The 13,259-nt window shown below is 43.0% G+C and overlaps 1 protein-coding gene across 1 annotated transcript in view; it reads right to left on the bottom strand.

Annotated features, from left to right (window-relative positions):
- THSD4 (thrombospondin type 1 domain containing 4) overlaps positions 1 to 13,259 on the bottom strand; it is a 558,493-nt gene that overhangs the window by 310,759 nt on the left and 234,475 nt on the right. The window contains exon 6 of the mRNA XM_029236987.1: positions 12,991 to 13,127. Coding sequence (XP_029092820.1) covers positions 12,991 to 13,127 — 137 coding nt within the window. The remainder of the gene's footprint in view (positions 1 to 12,990; positions 13,128 to 13,259) is intronic.

Here is a 13,259-nt window from a genome sequence, read left to right as displayed (position 1 = left end):
AATACTTTAGAATGGCGGATTTGCAATATCTTAGATGGAAAGACTGCACTCAATTTAGACATCCGTTCTCCAGCACCAGTGCATCAGTTTGTCCATGCTCTGCCTGTGCATCTTTCTATGTGCCTGCCTGCCCCCCCCCCCCCCGCCCCGTTCACCACACATTTAACAGGCATTCACACCATTTTTGATTGGGAAGGCAGTATACCACATGAAAAGGGCCATTCCATTGCTGGAAAATTCTGTTTCTTAGGAATTAAAAAAAATTGTTGACTAAAGGTCTGTTATCTCAGAAAGTACCCTCAGCCTTAGGAGAGGCAGATTTTCAATTAAGAAAAAGCATCCGATCTTCAAGCAACCCACGTAACAGAAGGGATGTGTGACAGTCTTTACTTCTAGGATTGGCCTCAGGCCCTTTCTTCTAAAAAATAAAATAGAAGCACTTGAAGAGGTACTCCCCTGGTGGCGCAGTGGTTGAGAATCTGCCTGCCAATGCAGGGGGACATGGGTTCGAGCCCTAGCCCGGGAAGATCCCACATGCCGCGGAGCAAATAAGCCCGTGCGCCACAATTACTGAACCTGCGCTCTAGAGCCCGTGAGCCACAACTACTGAGCCTGACTGCCACAACTACTGGAGCCCACGCGCTTAGAGCCCAAGCTCTGCAACAAGAGAGGCCACCGCAGTGAGAGGTCCGCGCACTGCAATGAAGAGTAGACCCCACTCGCCGCAACTGGGGAAAGCCTGCGCGCAGCAACGAAGACCCAACAACAGACCCAATGCAGCCAAAATAAATAAATTTATAAAAAAAAAAAAAGAAGCACTTGAAGAGCGTTTGCTATGCGGCTTTCGTTTTGAAATGAGATTTGCCCATTCTGCTTTAATTCAGTACAGAGCTTAAAGATTCAAGCAATGCTCGATGCAGAAGGGAATGGGATGGGATATAGCTTTGAACATGGCACCTTTTATGCCTTTCAAAAGTACAGCACAAGGAATTTACCAGTGATGCCGCAGGTCTGCAAATGCCCAGCAGGGGGAGCCAGAAGTGAAAACGTACAGTTTTGTTGTTTGCTTGCTTCTGAAATGAACAAGCATTTTCAAGGGGTTGTTTCAACGCTCCCTCTTTGCAAAATTTAACGTTATTCCTCCTCATCCCCAATTCCGAAATATGTTGTGGCTTCCAAGCAACATTAAGTGTTTTTATCTAGAAAGAGAGGAACCTGTTTTTCTCTTAATTACAGGTGGAACCCCGGTTGAGCAGAGCCAAGTCAGGTAGAGACTTGTGGGCAGAGGACAGCTTTTCCCTTTGGACACAAAAAGTATTTATGAGCAGCCAGAGCAGCCCAGGGAGGCCAGGTGAGGAAGGGGGAAGCACACAGCAGATGGGTCCTGTCTCCCCCAAAAGAAATGCTTTGAATGCAAAAATGAAAACAGGGCAAATCTTTCATTTTTCTCTCCTCCAATTTGTATTTTGAAGGATTACAAACCTAAAGAAAAAGTTGCAAGAAGAGTTCCATTAACATCCACACGCCCTTCCCCTAGATTCAGTGACCAAGTTGCTACACTTGTGTTCTCCCTCTGTTCCACTTCTCTCCCCTCCCTCTCCTGTTCATCAATTCCACCAACATTTCTTTTTTTTAATTGAAGTATAGTTGATTTACAATGTTGTGTTAATTTCTTATATATATATATATATATATATATATATATATATATACATTCTTTTTTATTCTTTTCCATTATGGTTCATCACAGGACACTGAATGCTATACAGTGTGCTATATAGTAGTACCTTGTTGCCCATCCATTCCATACATAATAGTTTGCATCTGTTAACCCCAAGCTCCCAATCCATCTCTCTCCCACCCACCCTGCATTGCCAACCACAAGTCTGTTCTCTATGTCTGTGAGTCTGTTTCTGTTTCCTAAATAGGTTCATTTGTGTCATATTTTAGATTCCACATATGAATGATATCACATGGTATTTGTCTTTCTCTTTCTGATTTACTTCACTTAGTATGCTAATCTCTAAATCCAGCCATGTTGCTACAAATTCCATGCTTCCCAAAAAGACATGTAATTTCAATACTGGACACTAGATGTCACTGTTAACCGGTTCTACACAGCCACCCTTCATAAAGTAGTACCAGGGAAAAAGTCATCACCAAGAATTATTAAAATCACATTTACGTGGTATTGTGCTACTTAATCTATAAAAACTGGAACACAGCAATAAGACAGACTTTCATTAAAAATACTGCATGTTCTCTAGGCTCACTTTGAGGGGGCTTAAAAAAAAAAAGCCTATTTTTCCCCAAGTGAGAAATAATAATAAAATCATATAAAGCACCACTGGAAGACCAGGAATTGCAACCTCCCATTGCATGTGTGAGGTCTTTAGATTGGGCTTTTAGAAAGTGACTTGAAACCCAAAGCATACAAAAATCTTTCACCCAGGAAAAGCTCATCATAGCTCTCATAAGGGAGACAAACATACTTTGAGGTTTTGTCAAGTACAGTTTTGAGAAAACAAGGCTGGTATCTAGAAACCAAAATTTGAATCCAAGGTCTTTTAACTCACATGATTATATTCAGTCCCCTGACAATCAAGGGCCACTACTAATCTTCCTTCCTTAGTCCAATTTGGCTGATTTTGGCGGTAGGGCAAGAAAGAATCTTTTCTCCTGGCACCCTCTCAAGATTTGGTTAGGAGACCAGGTATTAATTGCTACAACTACTAGCATTATGCTGAAAATAAAACACAGGAAAAATAAGTAGGAAAATAGTAAATTTCTAACCATCAGGAGATGAGTTGTTAAACTTTCACAAATTGATAGGATCCATAAACATATTAAATAAAATTTGTAGAAGATATTCCTATTTATTGAATGACAGAAGATGGGACCCCAAGAGCTGAGTTGCTCTTAGGGACAGCATTTTTTCCCCATCAAATCCAGTTTATTCTAAAAGCAAGTAGCTGCTAGAACTTTTATTCTGTGCTTTTCAATGAATCTTAATAAATCTAATTCCTTTTTCCTTGCCATGGTTTTACCATCTGGAGTACTTTTCATGATTGTAACTTCTGCTATTCCAGTCCTAAAAGTCACGGAACATACGTTTTTCAATCAAGTAAGAATGTATTGTAAATATGAAGGCTTACTAAGGCCCCTAAATGCAGATGGCTTTTCCAAGTGATAAACAAACGTTTCCTTTTGAAGGCCATGAGTGCATTAGCTCCAAGCAAAGAGCAAACTTACCTTTCATAACTTTAAATGCCAGTCCATTTTATTTCTCTTTCAAAGTGTACGTTCTGGTATTCATTCATGAATAGACATAGACTGATGGAATATACTAGAAAGCCCAAAATACGTATCTACATATATACATGCATGCATACATACATACATACATATGGTAATAAAGAGGGGACCTCAAAATAGTGGGGGAAAGATTTATTCAATCACGATAAAGGCATAACTGTGTAGCCATCTGAAACAAAGTAAAATTGAATCCATACCTCATATGATACACTAGAATAAATTCCAAATGGATTAATATGAAATGTAAAAATGTAAAAGCATACAGTTATAAATTACTGAAAGAAGACAAAGAAGAAATTTTTTAACTTCAAAGTGCAGAAAGACTTTCCATGACACAAAATCTAGAATCAGACAAGAGAAAATTACTAAATTCACCATTTAAAAAATGTAAAACTTCTGCCTGGCAAAAAAATAAATAAAACTGCATGAGTAAAGGCATAAGTCAAAAGGCTATTTGAAGAAAAAAGCCTTGCAATTTATATCATAAAAAATTCTTTCATGTATGAAAAGATCCTACAAATTAAGAGGATGATCAATAACCCAATAGAAAAATAGATCACAGGAGAGGAATATAAATGGTTCCCAGGTCAGGAGATCAAGGTGCAGTGCAGGGCTGGGACTGGAGCGGGACAGGTGAGGTGCCTAAGGGACAACATTTAAGGAGACCCTGAGAATTTCATTTTATTCAGTGCCTCCTTAAATTCTGCATCCAAGGCACCTCACACGCATCCTACTCCAAGCCCTGAAGGGATCTTAAACATATGAAAAGATGCACAACCTCACTCAAAATAAAAGCAAATGAAAACTACCCGAGATACTATTTTTCAGATTGGCAAAAATCCAAATGTTGGACAACACACTACCCTCAGACATTGCTGGTCCAAGGGTGAGTTGTTTCAACCACTCTGGAGAGCAATTTGCCACGCACTGGGCATTAAAATCACAAATACATATGGACTCTTGACTCACTTCTAAGACTTTATCCTACAGATACAGGCAAACATAAAATGATTCACTCACGGGAGTATTCATTGCAGCACTGCTGGTAACGGTGAAAGATCGGATACGACCTGGACGTGCATCACGGTTAAATAAATTACGGTTAGTTCATGTAGTGCAGTACCATGCCACTGCCGAATGAAGGGGGCGGTACTTTAGATATTAAAACGGAAAGTTCTCCAAGATATGTTAAGTAAGAAAAGCAAGGTCCATGTGGTAGCCAAGGGGGAGGGGGGTGAGGGAGGGATGGATTGGGAGTTTGGGATCAGCAGATGCAAACTACTATATAGAGAAAGGATAAACAACAAGTCCTACTGTAGAGCACAGGGAATTATATTTATATCCTGTGATAAACCATAACGGATATAGCTAGTGGAAACCTGCGGTGTAGCACAGGGAGCTCAGCTCGGTGCTCTGTGATGACCTAGGTGGGTGGGATGGGGGTGTGGGGTGGGAGGGAGGTCCAAGAGGGAGGGGATATATGTATACATATAGCTGGTTCACTTCGTTGTACAGCAGAAACTAACACAGCATTGTAAAGCAATTACACTCCAATTAAAAAAAGAATATATATAGGTATAACCGAATTGCTTTGCTGTACAGTAGAAACTAACACAACATTGTAAATCAACTATACTTCAATAAAATAAACAAATAAATAAATAATTTTTAAAAGAAGAAAGAAAAGCAAGGTCCAGACCATATTTGCCAAGGCGAAGGGAAAATAATATAATACGAATGGGCTGGTAAGTGCGTGAAAGCATCGGCCTTAAAAAAGGAACTATCAGAGAGTGCTTATTTCCTGTTGGGGAATGGGAAACTGGGTGGATGGAGATAGGGGATCACATTTTTTGATAATGGAGTCATGTAATATATTATTATCTGTTACAAATAGAAAATAAAAAATGTGTTTCCTCTGGCACCGTTGCCCTCAAATATCTATTTCTACCTAGATGCACAACACCTCAGGATACTTTTCTGAAGCTTTTCTAACACACTAGCGGTGCTACTCACTACTTGGTTTGACCTGACTTATAAAGAGATGCCCAAACTTGGTGTCAGGGTGATGGGCTTTCAGGCTCTACCAAAGCCATCATCAGGCTGAGCAGCCTACTTGGTTTTTTTTTAAGGTCTGATCCTCTGTCAGTATCACCAGTTAAGAACATGAGCTGACTCAGCAAGAATGTGCACAGGGGCCAAAGGGAAAGGGGCAGGGGACTGCTCTCCTTGGCTTTGGTAGTCTGAATAGACACTGCCTTGGGGTTTCCATATGCAATACAGTTTTCTGCATCCCTGAAATTTTTATTACGTGCCTTGTGGAAAAGTATCTGCAGATGAGCTTATATACAACGAGCGTTGCATAACTCTGTAGCGTCTGTATCATAACGGGTCATACTCAGGCAGTGCTTCTAGCCTGTGTTTGGTTCAGGGCAGGAATAGAGATGGACTGGGGCAAAGGTGGACTATTTGTCTGGCCCAGGGGACTTTGCTGAAGCTTCCTCTCATTTCTCAGTTACAAGTGCCTGTCAGCACTCCTGCCAATTGGATAGAATAGCTCTTTAAGTCTCCTTTGGCGGAAGGCTGCCCCTTCCTTCAGAAGACCAGGGGAAAGGAACCCTAAAATTCTCTCTCTTCTGACACTCTGGTATAGGAAAGACCACCAGGAAGGGCAGGTTGGAGGTTCCGGACGTCCTACCCCAATCTTACCTAAGCAAGCCCTCTCTCATCTGTTTTGATATTGGAGATCCTGGCTGACCCCCAAACCTGTTCTCGACCCATTATATCATCCAGTTTCCAGGGCAATCTTTCTCGGCTTAGAGAATGACCCAATGGAGGGCTTTCTACTGCTAAAGCCAGCATGCACCCAGGAAGATGTGTGAGTATCTTGGAGGAAAGAAGAATGGCACCATCAGGGGGAGACCAGACTCACCCAAGGGCAGAGAGCAGAAGAAAACACAAAATGATCACCTTGGTATCTATCAGCTCCTGAGCACCGCACATGTACCGGGTCCTGCCTGGAGACCTGGCACACGTTTTCTCCAGTCCCTGGACCTGCATGGCCGGTAGTGCAGCCTCCACTTGTTCTCCCGATCCCTGCTCACCTCGGAGACCTTCCCCTGACACCCCGTCTAACATGTGCTCTCACCACCGTTCACTATTTCAGTTCACCGTTAACTTCAAAGTGCTCATCAAAATTTGTCATTCCTTTGTTTGTTAACCGACTTTTTCTCTTTATTACTTTCTCCATTAAATTAAGCTCAATGTGGGTAGGAACCTTGTTAAACTTTCCCATTTTTAAATCTCCAATGCCTAGCCCAGTGTATGGCTGGGAGCAGTTAAGACTATTTGTTGAGTTAATGATGTGTATTGCTTGGGTTATTGATGAATGATTAGTTAATAATTCGTAAGTACATATTAAGAAATCCAAACTGAGTTTTGTTAGGTAGTGGTCCAAATGTTTGAAAATGAGAAAAATCATAGATCATGGAAAAGAAGTACATAGAATCAGGCAAATTTCATCAAGTTCACTTTAGGTTTCTGTTTAAGATTTCAAGGGGCCCTGAGAACAATCAGGCAGGGCTTGGGCTCTAAAATTTTAATGCTTAGCTAATCCTGTTCTTGATCATTTTTAGGAAAAGGGGTTAGGAAAGCCAATTTCTAATTTGTTCTTCGGTTCGTTCATGTACACATTTTTAAAACTGATTCAATTTATTGAATAATCTTAATGCCTTAAGCACTGAGGATACAAATATGTGTAACACTCCCTCTGCTTTAGGAGCTCAGACACATGTCAAAATAACTGTAACATAACATGATAAGCATTTTAATACAAGCAGAAAGTACTTTTAGAACACGGTTTGCTTGGGGTGGGGATGCAACAGGGAGCCCACCAAGTGTCACATAAGCTCAGAATTCAAGCAAAGTAAAAGCTCTCCACCCTGTTTCAAGGCTTGACTCATGCACTTGTCTGGCACAGGCAAGAACACTTTACTCAAAGGAATGATTCTCTTGGTTTCATTCAAGTAACAACAGAACTCTGAGCAAAGCCCACACAATAAAGCCAGTAACCAAAAGAGAAAAAGAAAAGCAACTTAGGGCAAATGGGCAGAGAAATGAACAGGGTTGTTTGGTTCGGGAGAGCACAACAGCAGTTTATAGAGGATGGAGGAACTGAACTCACAGGCGCACATAGATGCACATGCCCATCATGTCATCCTTCCCAGTCACAGCAACATGCTGGTCCAGAGCTTATCTCTGAACATGTGGAAAGAGTTACCTTGCTTTAATTTACTGAATAAATATGAAAATGTCTGCTGATGTGTCCTGGTCGAAGCCGAGCAGTGACCCAGCTGGGAGAGGAGGTATGAAAGCCCCGGTCGAGGAGGGAGGGGCGCGGATGGTGGGCCCTTCATGGAAGGTGCTGGCTGACCCAGGAATGAAGAGGGCAGGTGGGTGGCAGAAGGGGGTGTTTCCCTCAACAGAAGGCACCATGGGAGACTGCGCTCTCACCCTTGCTTAGCTTCTTCCCGTCGTTAGCTCGTCTGGACTCAAGAAATTCAGCGTGAATAAAATTAAAAACAAGACAGGAGCCTGGGGAGGTGCCAGGAATTCTCCCTGACCTTCAAAGCCTTGGGTTCCAGGGATTTAGCCAAGGGGGCTTCAGGTCCTTGTGTTATCAGCCCTCAACTCCCCATCCCAGCCAAAAGAGAAAGCTCTGTGTTGGATTCAAGACTAATTTCATTTGCTGAAATCCAACAGATTAAGTCACCAAGTACCTCAATTCATTTACACATTTATTTTAAGTACCTATTCAAAAGCAAAGTGCCTGGAACTGCTCCTGGCCTGGATGGGTGGTAGGCAGTGGTGATGGGAACAAATAATCACAAGAAGTGGGAACAAGAACAGAAACAGTGAGTGCTCAGTGGGGTCAGCCAGTGGCTTTTGAGCCGAGTCCAGCGGGTGGCCCAAGAGTGGAGGTGGAACGGCTCTCCAGGCTGCCAGACAGTGTGTTCATTCTTGTGGAGGCACAACCCTGCAGGCCCCCTGGCTCAGGGAGCAACACATCCCAGCCCAGCCAGCACTGGGGCCCCAGGAGGCCTGGCAGGAGACAGACAATGAAGGGCCTGGACTTTATTCCACAGGCAATGGGGAGCCACAGGTGGAGTTTAAGCAAAAGAGAGGCATATCCTAATGTGTTTTAGAAAGACAGTTTGTTTTGGAAAGACGCAGTGAGGAAAATAAAATCAGAATAGGGGAGACACCTAAAGCACAAGAGTTTCCGCCTATCACATTTAAATTACTCTTTCTGTTCTGATTAACAATTCACCCTAAAAAGCCAATATTATCCAACTCATTTTGCCTTCATAACAGTTCTCTGTAAAATGGGGACTAATAATGCATATTGACTGAGTTATTGTGAAGACAAATGGCTTAAGGCCTCCTTCTGTATGAACAGCACACATCACAGTGTCTGGCATAGGGTAAACACTCAGAAGCAACTCCTTGCTGTGTGCATTAGCTTCAACACCTTCCTGCATGGAGGTTTTGCGTCAGCCTATTATTTCAAGGCACTTACTCAAGGACTGTTTCTCCACCATCAGGGATTTTTTTCTGGTGGGAGGGAGGGTAGGTCTTGGGGTGAGTCTGACTCTTTCAGGATCATTCAAGTTTGAAAGCCTGAGGTTTCTGAAAGGCTGGTCTCCAGGGAGCTAAGGTTGTTTTTTGTGCCTTTTTTTTTTTAGTTTTTATCCAAGGGACCCTGTTCTTTCAAATGGTGCTATACCTTTGAAGGCAAAGTTCCATCTATTTGCATTAACTTGTCAGCAAAAATAATATGTACATTATCAAACTATGAAAATCCAGAATTTTGCAGAGCTTGAAACTGAGATCAAGGAAAAAAAAACCTCATAGCACACTTAATGTGATGCTTAATGATAGAAATGGTTACTGTGCTCTCTGTTAATTAGACATAAATGCTATTTCATTCCCATCAATGACAAACATGACTGGGTGGGGCAGAGACTTCTCTGAAGATGGGCCAGATGTTCCTATCTGATGTCTAGAGGGATGAGTTTAAGGTGAGGAAGGCAGAATCTCTGTGGGCTTCAGATACACCCTCTTGATTTAGGACAAGTCAGGGCTAGAGTTCTCTCCCTTCAAAGCCTGGCTATCGATATGCAGTCCTTAGTCTGAGGCCAGCATTTAGGACGCTTCATTCCCTGTCAAGAAAGGAAGCGTTGAGGCTTCCCTGGTGGCGCAGTGGTTGGGAGTCCGCCTGTCGATGCAGGGGACGCGGGTTCGTGCCCCTGTCTGGGAAGATCCCACATGCTGCGGAGCGGCTGGGCCCGTGAGCCATGGCCGCTGAGCCTGCGTGTCCGTGCTCCGCGACGGGAGAGGCCACAACAGTGAGAGGCCCGCGTACCGCAAAAAAAAAAAAAAGAAAGGAATTGTTACCCAGTTCTGAGGGACTGGCGAGGAATTCCTATGTTCTCCAGCCCTGAGCTCAAGGGTTTCTGCATTCTTACAGCCCCTCTTCCAACTCTTGGATCTAAAACCCCAGTGGAGCTCCAGCAACAGGGTAAACACAGGCTGGCCAGGGAGCGCTCTGCCAGGAGCTGGAACAGAGCATTCCAGCTTGCTCTGGGTGGGCCTGGGGTGCCTTGGAAGTGGCTTGGTGTCAGGAGGATGCCCTTCTCCCTCAGCTGCTCTTGTGTAGGTTTAGCTCGTACTCTTATTTAATGCTTGTCACTTTTCATTAACTTTTGTGGCAGGCCCAGGTTTGCTTTCAACTCTCTGTATCCAGCAGAGGATTTCTGGAGCTATTTCAGATGTAGACGCTCCTGTCAGAGAGTGACAGCTCTCTCAGCCACAGGTCAGCGAGGCAGAGATAGCAACTTGCATTCTGGGCTTCCGATCAAATATTCAGAAAAGGGCACTTTACCCTTTGAAAGTTGCAAACTAAACAGAACTTCAGCCTGGGAAGCAAATGTACTCCTGATTATTTAGACTGAAGTTCTAAAGAGGACGCGACAGTCAGTGGTTCCAACAACATCAATGAACGAATTTCAGGCAAATGCACAGAGAACAAATACGAAGTAATATCAAAGTTGTCCTTGTAACATCAAATTCCTATTCATCTACTCACATCCTGGGGAATGTCTGTCTCAGTCTTTCAGCAATTATCGTCTTCAAACTGTGTTGTCCGACACCACTGGTTTTCATTAATTAGTATGAATCCATACCCATGTCCTTATACGTGTGTGTTTTCCTTTCATATCATCAGCTTAGCGGCACTTAACGTAACACTAAGAAAACAAGCTCCCCCAGTGGAAAGAGACCACATTTCCTCTTCCTTCCAACTCATCTCACCGCTGTATATTTACAGTTCTGGTTCTTTGTGAACTGTATTTTAATCACTGTGTCCTTTAAGATTTTGCTACTCAAAGTAGGATCCACAGACCAGCAGTATCAGTATCAGCATCACATGGGAGCTTGTTGGAAAAACAGACTACTCAACTCTACTCCAAAATAAAATAAAAAGTTAAAAAAAAAAAAGAGTCCTCTGTATCCTTGCCAATACTTGTCATTGTCAGACCTTTAAATTTTTGGCAATCTGGTGAGTTTCCCTGATTACGTGTGAGGTTTGGCACCTTTTCCCATGTGCCTACTGAGCATATGAAACGTGGCTAGTCTGAGTTGCACTGAAAGAAGTAACATACACACCAGATTTTGAAGAATTAATAGGAAAAAGAATGTAACAATGTGTCATTAATAATTTTTATATGGATTACATGTTGAAATGATAATAATTTGGATATACTAGGTCAAATAAGATACAGTATTAAAGTTTAAAAAATAGACTACTCAGGCCCTTCCCTAGACCTACCAATGTAGAATCCGCCGTCCCCCCGTGGGTCACACTACAGTGTAAGAACACTGCCTCAAAAGACAATGTGAATCTCACAAATCTACAATCTGCAAAAAAAAATAAATACTTTCGCATAGAAAATTCATATACAACAGGACGTATGTGGGCATAAGCAAACATAATACTAAGAAAAGCCAGCATGCTTTACTAAGTGGCAGACCTGTTATGAGGACCTTACGTGTACTGGCTCGTGACTCCTCACTACGACGCAGGAAGTAGGTACCATCCTCCTCCTGTTGTAAATGATATACAGGCACAGAGAGCTTACGGGACTTGTACAAGGTCACACAGTCAATCATGGAAGAGGTGGGATTTGAACCCAAGCAGCCTGACTTCAGAGGGCATGTTTTTAACCACTAAACTACACCACCTCCCAGCAGTATGCACCTGTATTCAGGAAATAGAACAGTTGATTCAGGATCTGAAAGAAAAAGCTAGGTTGCTATAAGGTGCATTGTTTCAGGTTCAGTAGCATTTAGAAGCAGGGACTAAGTTGAGCCGGAAACCACAAAACACTAACGGAACTCCTCTGGGTATTATCTGAGGACAGTAAGGATAGAGGGGATGCGTGAAACCCAGTTTTTTCCAAACGAGCAGAAATTGGAGGCCAGATAGGTCCCAGCCTTCAGCGTGCTTCCCATCATACTCCCTACCTCTCTTGTACTGCATCAATGCTCTGGGGGTTTCTTGCTCATCCGAAGACAACCTCACATGCATCAGGTATCAAATGACAGCTTTTTCCTTCCTTTATTCACAATCCGAGAATATCCATACTGCTTTGATAAATTATTGTGTATCCTATTTAAAACCTCATTAAGAAAAAGGCTGGAAGGGGAAGGGGGGTGCTTATAAATCATACTCAAATAGCTCTAATACTAAACACAGTGGCAATTTACGTTGAAAGCAGAACAGGAACTTTTAGACGTGACAGCCAAAGAGCTCTTCCTTTGATGAAACTCAGTCCTGCCAGCAACTGTTAATTAAGATAGAATCATAGTCTGGGCTCCAAAGAGTCATTTACCTGCTAGAGTCAGACCTCCACTCTTACATTTATAGATGAAAGGAGGGTCGACATCCAGGCTCCAATTAATGTGGCTGTGGAATTGGTGCCATCTCCTCTGGGGCACCTAGTTTTAACCACATGGTGCTTTCTGTCAAAGGGTAGCATCCCACAGGGATTCTCTACAGACCAGAATGTTTGCAGAATGCAGGGCGGGGAGTTCTTGGAACAGACTTCAGAATTACAAGGAGGCTAAAAACTTCCTGTTGAAAGTACAACTTCAGCTATAAAGGCACTAGACAACTTTCATTTGGAAGCTGGCCCCAGCTGGTGGGAGGCAAGATAAAATACGCCATGCCCTTAAAATGCCACCCTGATGACTTCAACTGCTTCTTGACTGATCCAGCAGTGCCCTTTTCATAACCTCCACTTCAGAGGGAAGGAAGAAGCTTTGGATCCAACCAAGGAAAGATCACTGAGTTTCTTACGACGCACGTGATATAAACATGCATAAGTCACTTAATAACTGAAATGCCAGAGTGAGACTTGGCAACTCCCAAAGATCGAAAACACGGAGCAAAACAAGCCGCCCTGTCTTACGCACTTCTCCCAGAGCTTATGGTTTGGAGTGGAGGGGACCATAACATGTGGGGAGGAAGCACGCCACAGCCTGGCGAACAGTGCAGTCGGCAGGCACAGATCAAACACCCGAGACCCACTCCAGATACGCCAGTCCAGGGGCACTTACCTTGCACTGCCCAGACACGCAGATGGCCGTGCCGTTCTGGTCACAGGGGGTACCATCAATGACCTTCTCCGCCTGCCGTACGTAGAAGCGGTAGCCCATTGCCTGGCAGTTCAGCTCACACTTCCGATTGCCCTTGGCTACCGAAAAAGAAAAACACAATAATTATCTTTATTTTTTTCTATATTTTTTATTGAGATAAAATTCACATAACATAAAATTAACCATTTTAACCAAAGTGTGCATTTCAGTGGTTTTTAGCATATTCACAG

Source organism: Monodon monoceros, unplaced genomic scaffold, assembly GCF_005190385.1.
Source record: "Monodon monoceros isolate NGI ecotype Baffin Bay Population unplaced genomic scaffold, NGI_Narwhal_1 Super_Scaffold_21, whole genome shotgun sequence".
NCBI classification, from domain to species: Eukaryota; Metazoa; Chordata; class Mammalia; order Artiodactyla; family Monodontidae; genus Monodon; species Monodon monoceros.
The sequence above is the reverse complement of the archived record's forward strand: the minus strand, read 5'-3'. Positions and strand labels throughout refer to the sequence as shown.